The 13,461-nt window shown below is 32.3% G+C and overlaps 1 protein-coding gene across 2 annotated transcripts; it reads left to right on the top strand.

The window, feature by feature from the left end:
- The first annotated feature begins 752 nt into the window (after window positions 1-752).
- On the top strand, window positions 753-11,916 carry LOC126772386 (uncharacterized). 2 transcript variants are annotated; one of them, XM_050492741.1, is made up of 3 exons: window positions 753-1,024; window positions 6,239-6,615; window positions 10,869-11,916. In XM_050492741.1, exons 1-3 carry the CDS (start codon window positions 958-960, stop codon window positions 11,313-11,315), a joined length of 891 nt encoding a protein of 296 aa, XP_050348698.1. In that variant the 5' UTR covers window positions 753-957; the 3' UTR covers window positions 11,316-11,916. The 2 variants fall into 2 exon arrangements, with proteins under 2 accessions (XP_050348698.1, XP_050348700.1); XM_050492743.1 differs by lacking the exon at window positions 753-1,024 and adding an exon at window positions 4,045-4,330.
- The last annotated feature ends 1,545 nt before the right edge of the window (window positions 11,917-13,461 follow it).

The raw sequence follows: 13,461 nt of genomic DNA, 5'->3' as shown, positions 1-13,461 counted from the left end.
CTATTTTGATCTGTATTGCATGTAGTGAGGAGCTAGTTTTGAATGTTTCAGTCCAAGAATTTGTGTTGCTCTACTAATGGTTCGATCCAGAATACTATACTTCGTTAAACAGTTTAAGCCATGACCTTCAACAAATGATTTTATTTATATAATAAAGATTTTAATGCATTTTAAGTGCATAAAGTCTTAAGTGATATTACATAATATCAAAATTGTTTACAGTAGAATTATATCACAACTTAATTTATCCTTGTTATAAATTGTAAAATATTAAAATAGAGGAACTGTTAAATGTAGCACTTATTTTAAAAAAAAAAAACTTTAGAAACTTTAAATATAGGCATGTTTTATTCATTCATATATATTACACATTGACTTTTATTTCTTATACACATTTTCACAAAATTATTTTAGGAAACCAAATTGATTTTTTCATTTTTGGCGTTATATCGAATTTGCATAAAATTTAATTAGATCTATAAATACTTGCTCGATAGACAGTGATAAAATGGATTTTCACACCAGTCCAGGATCCGGCTAAGGAACACATGCTATTTATTTGAACAAGACATTGCGTAAGAGCATGTGCTCGTTTACGTCCTGATCGCGCGCGTCGTCCAATCTGTGACGTAATGGCGGGCCCTCCTGCAAACAATCGGTTTTTTGCACCCTTTATCACGGGAGCGCCGACCAACTACATAAAAGCCGTGGAAATCCGTTCAGGACACACATTACACGTAACGCGGCCAACTGAACATAACCGCCAGCGAGCCCTAAACGCGATCCGAACGCGGTAGCCGCCAGTACATTTTTTAAATTAGACTAAGATAACTTATTTATTTTTTAAAATACTTATGTGATAGTGATATTTTTACATAATTGTGAAATTAGTGATATCGACCCGTGTCGTTTATACCAAAGATTTATGATATTATCTGTGATAACAAAAAAACAACAATGAACGATAGTTGCACCTGTTGCAGTGGATGTTCCTCGTGGCAATCGCCTGCATCTTATAAAAACAGTAAGTTTCATTATTTACATTAGTATTACTTAAACTAATAATTTTCGTAATAGCTACTACTAAACGTAAATAAAGAGGAAATATATGCTTGGATAATAATATTTATTGTCAAAGCAATGACTTAATATAATGCATCATAGCAACTGATAGCACTTTTAAGTATTAATCTCGATGACCTAATTTCTGGCTTGATTTGAATTGTCAATTTAGTTTCGCCTCGTTGTCGTACTGAATATATGGTTCACAAAACATTTTTTATATAATAATACAAGTTTTGCATATATTTCCCCATTGTAATGCTAAGTTTAGCTTAACCCTACACCATCAAATGTAACCTTAATTTCTTGCACACCGCAAACTTTGTTTAATGTACACAGCCCGCGATTATCTTTGCTAAACTACTGGTAGACAGTAACATTTTCTTACACGTATGTTGACAGTTATATAGTCTGTGCCATTGAGGGTAAAATGTAAGTTAGAATTGTGCGCGGCTCAGCCATGATTTATATTGTGGCGGGAACAACAATAGTAAGGCGAAAGGCACGGAAGCCGTGTTTGGTTTACGGTAAACCTAAATTAACTGAAACTATGTTGGTAATGCTATTTGATTTGACGAAGACTTTAAAGGCACTAACTTATGTGTAATTTGAATATAGAAAGTTTTATGAATAACGTAAAAACAAAGAACTTCAATTTATTTAAACTATTATAACTTACAACGAAATAATAATATAGTATATGTATAATATGATTAAACACTCAACATAAATTCCATCAGACATGAGTAACAGAAATTGGCCGGAGACTCGACACCGCTCTTGTAGGCTTTCAGACGCTTTTCAGTGACGTGTCTGCGAAAATTTGGGAAATCCGTGACTCATTACTAAGACAATCGCCGGAACAGTTTTTATAACTCAACATACGTCAATCATTTAAAAGTAAAAGTATAAACCCAACCTATTCTCTAGAAATTGACGATATCAAGCGAGTATCGTACAAACAAAGATATCTATATCTTAAAAGTTGGAAATACTCGATATTCAATACACGTATTCGTTTTTCAATAAAAGCATTCGTGTCTCGCAATTAACCATTATTACTTTAAGAGAGTCCTCGACTTCTATATTTAAGGCTCCGAAGCAAAAACGAAATTAGTTTGAGCAATCTCCAGAGCACAATTGCCGACCGGAAAAGCCTCTACTTAAGCTAATTACAAACTCATTTTCACATAAAAACAACTAATTGACGAAAGCTGTGTCATCATGTCATAAGAAGGAATCACGTTGGGAATCTCCTACACGAACTGAACAAAAAGTGATTTAATTCACTCATTATTAATCAATTTGTCAGTATAATTTATCTGATTATAAATTGCGTGTCTCATTACGCCTTCTGAATAGCGTTAATGTTCCGATACTACCAGCACAAAAAAAAAGCGAAACAATTGGATAAAAACTATGACTCGTGTGCCACATTGAACTACATTTCTCCCAGACGTCGAAATACAAAGACATAACTTACGGGAAGTGTTATTAATCATGAATATAATCCTCTATTGACACTATCAATAAGCGGTCGAGTACAATGGCATCGCCTTGTTAACCACGAGACAAAAAAACGTGTCAATGTAAATACTTGAGGTGCTCACTCAAACGTTTACACCACAAACCACAGTTGAGCATAATATGGTGTGTAATATGGTTTTAGAAACAACCAGTAAATCTATAAGATTTTTTAAACAGATATGCCTGTGTCGCGTACCAGTTGTAGCTCATGAGCACACTGTGTTAATCTTCGTTGCTACGTAGGTGAATCTGTACGACTATCTGTGTCAGACTCAAACGTCTTTCCCATACATTATTTTATTTTTTTTACTTAGTTTGCCTTTAAGTTTAGTCCTTGGGTTCTTTTTCGCGTCGTGTTTGCTGTTTGTTCACGAAGACAGACATCGTTAAAAAGAAAACGAAAGTTACTTTTATTGTATACCTTTAAGCTAAATATTTGTTTTATAATAATTTGAAAAGGGTATTTAAGAGTTCCTGTGCTTACATAAATCACATACTTCCCTTCAATGAGATCATTGATTACAACTGTCATCGGCGTGCAATAGATATTACGATAAACTCATAAGACGTAACAGTTACTATAAATAAGCCGAATGATTTATCAGAATATGTTAATCAAATTATTTATAGAACTGTTTGGTTACTGGTGATAGCGACTAATCCCTTTAATATATAATTAGGTACAATATATGTATATCAAATTTTACAAATCAATTGCCAAATTACACAATTGTGAAACACTCACTTTGCAATTAGCGTGTTATCGCGATTGTATTTAACGATTATATTAATATTGGTGTCCAACACGTGCTTACTAGTTGCGATCATGTACCGTCGCGACGAACGCCCGATAAAAGTCACTTTAGGATAGACTCATCGATGAATCACCGCGACGTCTAACCGAATAATTGTTCACTTGCACAAGATGTAGAAAGCGAATGGAATGGAGACGTAATATTATGTGAAACTTTTTATAATGAATTCGAGAGAAATTGATATGTTTGGAATTAGATAGAAATCTATCTGTTTTTTTACTATTTTAATAATTTATAGTTTAGATTTAATAAGCACAGAAGCAAAAAATAAAGTTCATAAAAATATCATGTAAGCTTTATAGTTATGTTCCCCCATTAAAACTATATAAAATTTACTATGCCTTATTTTATATCTTTTATTGATTATCACTTTCACTTTTATCAGTTTAAACAACTTCGCAATATATTACAGAAATTGCTTATTATAATGACGCAATATTTCGCCAAATGATAAAAGATAATTAAATCAAATCTCAGATTTACAATATTTATTAAAATAAAATATAATTCAATAGTTTTAAATTAAAGTACTCAATGATGTCTCCGTGAGGGTCGAAGTTCGCTTTCCGGCGAGCGTAAGGGTTTTCGCATAGTTTGACCGGCTATTTCATGTACCGTGCCGCATTTTGGTGCTCATTCAACGTGCGTCGACTGCTCGCGCGCCGGTCTCGCACACGCTCCTCGCGGTGACACTTACAAGCCTTCGTAACCCAGTGCGAATAAACTTTGTATATCGTGACTCCAGAATAAAACCCTGCAAATTGTGACAGTGCGTCCTACGTGTTTTCATACAAGTGTTACCATTCAGTTCGACATTTATTTGATTTTTCAAACGTTTATAAAATCGGGAATTAGATTGCCAAATGAATATGGACTTGCGCGAAGGAGCCACATCAATGCGTTGTTCATGGATGTCTTTTTAAATGGTGTGTGATGTTCAACTGTTTTTAATTAACGTTTGTGTTATTAAATTAATAAACAACGGTTAACCATTTGCGGTACCGGTGCGATGCCATGTTAAGCGTAAGAGTTTGAGCCATGAAGGTAGATGGAAATATACTTTTTACAATGAACAATTAAAATATAATGCATATAAATGACATAATCATCAGCAAAAAAATCTTATAAGAATAAATTGTCAATTTTTTTGTAATTTATTATTTATTTTAATAACAATAAATATAAGATATTCCGCATTAGCGTTAAAATTGTAATCAATTAAATAAAAAAATGAAATACTATCTACTTTAAAACGTGATGTTAAAATGATATTCACTTAAAGCTTACACCAAAAACGCTGTCAAAACATCAAACATAATTAAATGTTATTCTTAAAATCAGCGCGCTAATTCGTTTCATGAACTTTTTTGGAATCAAACAATACGAATCGAGAAAGACTTTGATATAGCCTAGCCAGCGAATCGTGTGGGAATGTTCAACATAATGTCGGCTCTCAATCAAAGGGATTCACTGAAACTCATCCGATGACATCCGATACTACCCGCAGTACCTTCCCAAACTCGATTGATTACCTCACAAACTTTTTTGGACGCTGCTAATTATTTTATTCGATTAGACTCGGTTTTTCATTGGTCTTTTATATTGTTTTTATACAGATCAACATAATTACTCTTATAAAATTAATATTTACTTTAATATTGGTTTTAAGTTATTCCGTAATCAGTTTTACATGGAACGATAAATAGCTGGGAAATCCCATAGCGAATAATATAGCCTACAGTACTTGGTTTTCGTGGTAAAATACGTAAGCATTGTTTGATCTCGACAATGCATCCAATATAGATATTTAAGTCAGTGATCACAAACAATGGTAACAGAATAAATAACGTCCAACATAAAAACTTTGTCACTTAGCAGCTTACCAACATTTCATACGATTTCAATTTTTATCTGTACAAGTAAGGCCGTATTAACTTAACATACATTGAATTGTCAACGACATGGATTGACCTAATGATTCACTGACCATAAACCTCGGCTTATCCTCGTTTGACGTAACATAGGTAATTGTATTTCCTGTAATAAATATTGTTTATTTTATTATAACATTTAATACTAAATCATATTTTCTGAATTAAGTAGATCAATTTCTAATTATTTTCTTATTTATCATAATTGTCAATCAAAAGTGAAATAATATATATATGTATATATATATATATATATAATGAGGAGACATATAATTGTACAGTGTAAAAGGATAACTTTCTACGTTTTAGCACTTGTGGCGGACAAAGAACATCGTTGCTAAGTCGGTGGTGTTTCTCTTTTAAAAGTTGGACATCGTCGCTGTACAGAATTGCGACTCTGTCTGAACATAAAATATGTTTTATGGCTCAGGCGCAAACATCAAACCTTCAATAACTGAGAAACGATAAATTGAAGTGGAAACATATATGATTTCTGCACAATAGTGACTTGAAGATTTGATGACCATAAAACCATACTCAAAATTCACGTTTTTCAACTACAAAAAACTGGTCCACTCAAGGCGGATTTGATCAAAAAAATCACGTGCGGAACCCAACCCGAGGCTAATGGTCGTCGGGAAAGTAGTCTGAAGATGAAGATTGTACAAGCTTTATGAACCTAATATGAACATCGTAGAAGTGCGTTTACTGCGTTTAATCATGAAGCTTATTATTTTTTATGTGACTCCTCTAATGTATCCAACCCGTGTATCGGAATGCAATGTCGCTTGTGTGAACTTTACAAATTATAATTAATATCCGTCTTATATTATGCATAAATAATACTTTAACATAGTTAGTCACACTGACCAAAGTCATTAAATGCGTATATTTTTGTTTCAGGTTTTTTCAAAAGGCTTTTGGTAGCTGTATCAGTATTCATAATAATTACCATGTGTCTAACGCCAGTAGAGGCTCGTTCAGTGGAGCACAGGAGAAGACACCAAAGACGACCGGACATGGCCCAACTCACCAAAGACGAGACAATGAAACGGCCGAAAAATCCTAGTACTGAACAATTCAAGAATGCTACAAGAAAGATTAAGCATAAATTACGCAATACAAAAAGATTCTTCGATCAAGATCGGAAAATCTTAAATGAGACGCGAGAGTACAGGGATGGAATGCCCAGTTGGTTGCCGGCGGTCAACTTCGTCGACATCCACTTTCACGATTACAGAACATCGCGAAAAGTCGGAAAATCTATCACAGAACGAAAGGTAAATGTAGCAATCAACTTATTAATATGAGATCGATTTAATTCTAAACTATCAGTTTATAAACGATCGTTAGATTGTTTTCGTGCTGACTGATCATTTCGGTTGACTTGTGATTTGAAGGCGCCTTTAATATTTGATGTTGGCTTAAACAGTCTGACAGTGTAATTACTGTAGCCGATCATTTCGCGTCTCGAGGGTGTGGTGGTCCAGCCCATCACTTTTTTTGTTACCCGTTCAGTGTTTTTACGTTATTTTAATTTATTTTTGCTTTATTTAAGACAAAGAATCCCCGTGTACATTAGCCGTGCTCGAGGCTCACCGTTGCAACTTAAATGAGGTTTCATCGAGCCAAATTACATGTGGCCAGCCTTTGTACCCTGTTTATTTACTTCACATTGTACTTAAGGGCAATAACTAAAACCCTTAATTTCCGCGCCGCATTTTGTTTGCAAATTGTTTGGTTTTAAGCATTTTGTATACCGTTATTAATATCCCGTTCGATCAATATCACTCCATTAGACCAGTTGAAATATAATTTGCATGAACCAATCTATGTATGGAAATTTGTATCTATTCTTAAAATGTAACTAAGTAAGTGCAACCCTTAAAGAAAAATAATTATGCGTTAATCACTGCAGAGCCATAAGCACTAAATATTATCTCAAATAAGTGTCCAGTCGCTTTGTAAATATTAATAAGAAAAAGAATAAGTTGAAAAAGTTGAGGCGAGTCCGGCTTTTGTTTAGTCGCTGTGGGAGCGAAGCAAACCAAGGGTCCAGTTAAATGTTTCGAGGAAATTTGCATAGATGGACACCGACAGATTCCGTTGTGCGCACGCGATCTTAAATGAACGGTTAAGCCGCATTCAGTTGGCCAAATGGCTTCACGAGTTATTATTTGCAAAATCGAACACTCATAATATTATGAAACATTTTTATAAATATACGCTTCTAATAGAATTCTATTATCTATATGTCAAACATATTTATCGTCAAATAGTATTAGAAATAATAACAGCGATTCGACATTGTTTGCGTATACTTAACATTTAATGGCGTTAATTCGATCGTTTCAACGTGAGATTATACAAACCACCTCCGCTCTCAAAATACAAAATCCATAAGTGCTTTGTAACGGATCTTTCAAAGCTTTTATTATTTGCCGAACACACATCTGGACCGCGAGACTTTCCATTACGTATTCATATTGGACAGTCACTAATTAGTACACAAAGTCGAGGGCGAACCGAGACAATATATATGTAAACATTGGCTTTCCGATGTCCTTTCAGTGGGGGCGAGAGGGCCCTCCGCCTCGCACGCCGGCGACAAAATTATTTTCTAACACGCGAGTGTAGAGTCGCTCGGTATCCATGTCAATGAATATTAAATATTTCTTGTGTATGTTTCGACAGTTCGTCAATGCATGCCCACTTAAGAAATTCAAATATTTAACTTTGGGCAAAGGAAAGCGTTAGAATTCAAGTGATCTCAGCTTCGCTCGGCCTTAGTTGACTTACGAACAATTTAAAAATTAAATACTGCTTAAATGAGATGTTAAAACAGTGAGCCCTACTAAAGTATTGTATGGATGTACATCGCTTAAATATTTGTTTTCAATATTTTATTTATATTATAATAAGGGCTTTAAAATTCTATTTAATTAATGCTACTTATAAAACTAACGACTATTTTTAAAATATTAGAACCCATTCATTAATTATGTTATGTAATTTTTACGTGTATGTAACATATAGAATATTTGTTTAAACTATTAACAGTTTCATTCAGCGTTAAAAAGACTTAACAGTCTGAAAAAAACTTTAGGAAAGACATTCCACAGGTGTTACCTCGAGACGCTTTCACGCTGACAAGCGCTTAAGCGATCGCTCCGTAGTGTTAGTGTTTGTTCAGTATTTACGATTTAACAAAACAACACGAAATGTTAAAAACACATTATTTGTCCGAGTGAGACGAATTCGAACTTACGATTCCGGTGCACTGCGTTTGTCTCCAACACGTTCCTCAGGTTAGACTTGGCTCTTTAAGGCTGAAGTACGGCTTATTGTCGGGGTCTTAGCTTTAATACCGCGCCATATTTGCACACAGACCCTGGTGCTTTTATTATCGTCGTTCACCGTCGCTCCCTTACAATGGATTGGATGCAATGCTCTAAGCGAAGTGATTTTACGACGCCTTAGAGTGTTTACGGTTGATTTTAGAGCCAATTGTTTAATGGATTAGTGAACTTTATCTCCATATTGACGCAGCAACTGCGTCTACTTATTTCTCTATTTGCATAATTTTGCGAGAAAACCTTTCAAATGTTAAAGTTATTCTTTGTTTATTTATTGAACGTTATATTCAATTTAGCCGTTTTATTTGATTATAAACAAAACATTTACTTTTAACACACGGATGAAAAGCAAATATTTTATATATTATACCTACAAAACAATGTAACAGTCCACTTGACAATTTTGAAGTAAAGGAAGGATACAACAATAGTAATTATAGTTGAGGACGATTGCCTTACGTCACAATCGTACTACTCGACGTGAGTCAGGTTCATTCATGATTATTTCAGGGGAATTAGCCAGATATGATTTACGTTATTCGTTTATACGAGTGGCGCCTCACCATTCCCGGAATATGAATGAGTTAACTATCATTCATTCAAAGCAAGCGTTTAGTGTTTTCCTGAAGCATTATTCAAACGTATTACTCAATTTTCAGTCGATGACCTAATCTCTCAATAAGGTAAACTATTTGCAATAAACGTTTACCAAATCCAAATTACAGGAATTATATCTTAAAGCGGAAAAAAAATACATTTTTCTTAACAACAATTTAATTGACGATCATTGGAACTAGGTTTTTTTTGCATTATATTAATTGGTCGGTGATATTTTTCTATTGCATACTTACACTAACGCGGCGCTATGTTTACAATTTGTTATATAACGTTTATATTGTTATTTTGTACTTTAAATTTAATACACATAGAAAGCTATAAAAGACTAAATAGAATAGCATTAAATACATTTATAATGATTAATTCTAATAATTAATTGTAATATTAATTCGATTTAGAAAAGTTAGCTTTATATAAAAAGGTTAAATGATAATATATTACGTAAATAAACAGTTGACTCACATAAGCTTAAAATAAATATTGTATTACAGTAAAAAAACAATAACATTGAATGATAGTTGTGCAGCTTAAGGCAAACCGGCCCCTCTAGTATTTACTTGAAATATATCCATCATTATAAAGCAATGTCTACTGATTGTATTGTCGTAGGTTGAAAACCTTTTTGTATCACGTAGACAGTTAAAATAAAACATAAATGTTTTAAAAATCAACTCATGAGTATAGCACATACAAAATATATTAAAAAGGCGTATTTATTTTTTATGGCCGCTTATTAGATTTGTCCTTTTAGTTTTATTGTTAAAATGCTTCTCCTTAATATCAATCCATTAATTGAACGATAACTATCGTATTCATGTTTTATAATAAAATTGTTTGCTGTTCTGTTGTTTGCTTATTAAAACTTAGATTGCAACAAAGGCTTGTTATTAGTGGTATACTAATAAATATTTTCAATTTACTTCCTTATCTATAAATCATGTGAAATACTATATAATTGCGTCATCCAACTGCCATTTGTACATAAAGTTCAATTAAATTGAATTTATATGAAGGGTTTATATCGAAATGTCAAAATCACAATAACATTACTTTTTCTATTTATATACATCTAATATTAGTTAGTCGTTGAAACCAAACTATACCATTTCTCCTTAAAATAGTTTTCTTAGAACCATTTATTATATAACCAATGATATAATAAGTATAAATGGATTTATTGGAATCGAATAAACACTGAGAATTGTGTGATAATAGAAACGGCACTATCGATTATCATAATTTTAATATGTACATTTGAAATGAAAAGTCATTTCTCTTAGTTCATTTTGTATGCACCTTCTATATAGTAACGAGTTATCTTCAACCGCGACGCAATATAACATGGTTCCTCAATAATGTCACAAGAATAGTTATACAAGTTATACAATCACAAATACTGATAGATTATACAGCCTCGACACGAATTGGCCGCGTTGCAAACTATTCGCAATATAAATACTTTATTAATTCTAACTTGAATATCTTCACGCCGTCAGTCAGCATGAATAACGCCCATGATAATGACTATACATGCTAATTTTTGTTTCTCTTTGTTATAGTTCACGTACTTAATGCCGAAACTCTACAAAACTCTGAAGGAATACGAAGTTATCTTCAAACTCCTACTGAATGTGCAACTAGATTTATCAGACGATCCTTTCACGAACTACATCGTCGTTCGACAGAAACTGCTCACTGACACGTTGGACAAGTTGTACAGCACCATTGCGGAAATACAAGAAAATATGATCGCCGTCAATATGCCGATACCGCCCTTTGACAAGAACCGCATGAAACTCGACGCGTTGGATAAGAAAGTTGACGCAACACAGTGCCTTAAGAATGACTACATAGCATTTAGAGGATACGGAAACTTATTAAACAACTGGTATTCCGAATTCAGGTGTCCGATGAATAAGAAGAGCGATAGAAAATGTGCAGTTTTCCACGCAAAGATGAATGAGAAATTAGGCAACAAACGGTTCAAAAACAATCGAAATGTTTAATGCGTTGGTTACTTAATTTATTCCGTGTCTGTATGTTGCTTTTGTACTTATTTATTGTTAGGATAGTTATTTGCTCTCTAACATGAGACGTTGGATTATGAATTTCTTGACGAAACGTAACGTTGATTAAGTAATGGGTACTTTCTCTGTGATATCTAGTATTCTGTAGTTGGTAAATATTAATTTATTGAAAGTATTTAATAAGTTCCTCTGCACCACTTCGTGTACTTAAGTTCTTTGTTTGTTTCCTTGTAAATATCTCTACGATCTTACTTATTATTTATTTTGACTATTCATATATTTATTCCGATTGCTTTGTGATCTGTATTAAAATGAAATTTTAATTTTCTTAATCTCAGTAAGTATTACTAGTGGGCAATTAATTGCCTTTTTAGAAAAGAAAGACTTTTAGCATATTTATGTAAGGTGCTTATTTATATAATTTAGATTAGAATGGAAATTGTGACGTTAGTTTGTAGCGAACGAACTGATACCATGTTAATGTCGTCGACATTGTGTACATAGCTTTACATTATTCGTAATTTGTTAATGCAAATGAAAATTAATTGAAAATTAAGCAATAAAATATTTTTTAAACAAGTTTACTGTTTTTGTCATTTACATTTAACTGTACCTATCTAATAAATCATATCGATATGTAGAAATTTAAACGACTAAGTTACCTAAATAAAATAAAATAAAAAAAACACTTTGAGGTGAACAAAACTAGTCTATCAATTAAAACTAGACTAAAAACATACTTTATTGTTATTAACCTCTTTATATTTTTTTTCTAAAGTCCTTTTATTATCGAGTTGCTAATGTCTTCTTGAACAATTTACTAATAAAATTCATCAATAATTGTTTTGTTTACCTTTAATTTTAAATTAATTTATAACCTCTCAAGAACTTTCGATACATTAAAATAAATAATAGTAATAAAAATTACAAGTGACATTTAAATGTAATTCCAATAAATAATTATGAATATGTATGTAACCACGGATATAACTTGTACATTAATATAAGTAGTGCCATCTAGTGTCAAATAGTAAAACTATGAAGTTTGGATCAAAGCTAATTGCTATTCAGTTTTGCTAGTGAACACTAGATGTCACATAAAAGTGAGATTTGTTATAAAATAAATGACTTTTGTAAGCTATGGACTAATAGATGGCGTTACTTATAATTATTTATTAATTAATTCGAATTCAATGTCAATATTATAACTACAATTTGTTTACATGCTAATAATTAAGAGTATTAGAAATACAAAATCATGACGATGTTTACGGAATCATTGACATTGGTACTAGCATACCCCTTGCAGATTGGCAAGTGAAAAGTTTAAAAAAAACATTTCTAGCTCGACATGTTGGTCAATTATTTAAAACGTATACGTTGAGGAGAACGAGATCTATGTCTATACTTATATTATAAATATGAAAGAAAGTCTGTCTGTCTATTACGCTTTCACGGATAGAATATAAATTTGGTATGAAGCAAGTTTAAACGCCATTATTTATATTACAATTACATTATTATTATACATATTATATTATTTGTGTGGGTATTATAAATATAATGACACTGATCGATTTGTTTGAGGTTGAAAAATCCTTTCTTAACGTCAGCATATCAAAACTCATATCTTGTCTCTTTGTCTTATACTTTAGGCAAAGCATTAATACTCAGCCAGAATGTAACGCAAACTTTGCAATTTATAACTATATTATAGTAATTAATTTTATAATTTGAGCATGACAAAAATAAAACAATATGTATTTTAAAATAATTATTATTTTCTGTTATATATAAGTATAGGTACCTAAGGTACCTATATCAAACAAATAATATTTCAATACATTATCGTAAAATAGTTCAGTAAGAAACGAATACCAGGATAATTGTACTATAAATTATATTACTTTAATAATAGGAAATTGGCTAATTGAACGTACAACTTACTTTGCCACACCTTTGACTGCTTTCCGATTTCGTGGACCTGAATCCAACATGTTATATTCTTAGCTACCCACACATTCAACTGTTTATATAAATAATAATAGAACAATATTACTAAAAACGCGTAAATTCACAGTAACAATTTGACGAGCATCAACTTTTTCCAGTCCGTCAATAGACA

This window comes from Nymphalis io, chromosome 12 (genome assembly GCF_905147045.1).
Source record: "Nymphalis io chromosome 12, ilAglIoxx1.1, whole genome shotgun sequence".
Taxonomy (NCBI): Eukaryota; Metazoa; Arthropoda; class Insecta; order Lepidoptera; family Nymphalidae; genus Nymphalis; species Nymphalis io.
The sequence above is the reverse complement of the archived record's forward strand: the minus strand, read 5'-3'. Positions and strand labels throughout refer to the sequence as shown.

Bases quoted from the DNA above. Each gene is read 5' to 3' on its own strand.
- LOC126772386 (XM_050492741.1), top strand. From the start codon at position 958: ATGAACGATAGTTGCACCTGTTGCAGTGGATGTTCCTCGTGGCAATCG. The intron at 1,025-6,238 runs GTAAGTTTCATT...TTTTTGTTTCAG, and splicing joins GCCTGCATCTTATAAAAACA to GTTTTTTCAAAAGGCTTTTG. The intron at 6,616-10,868 runs GTAAATGTAGCA...TCTTTGTTATAG, and splicing joins AATCTATCACAGAACGAAAG to TTCACGTACTTAATGCCGAA.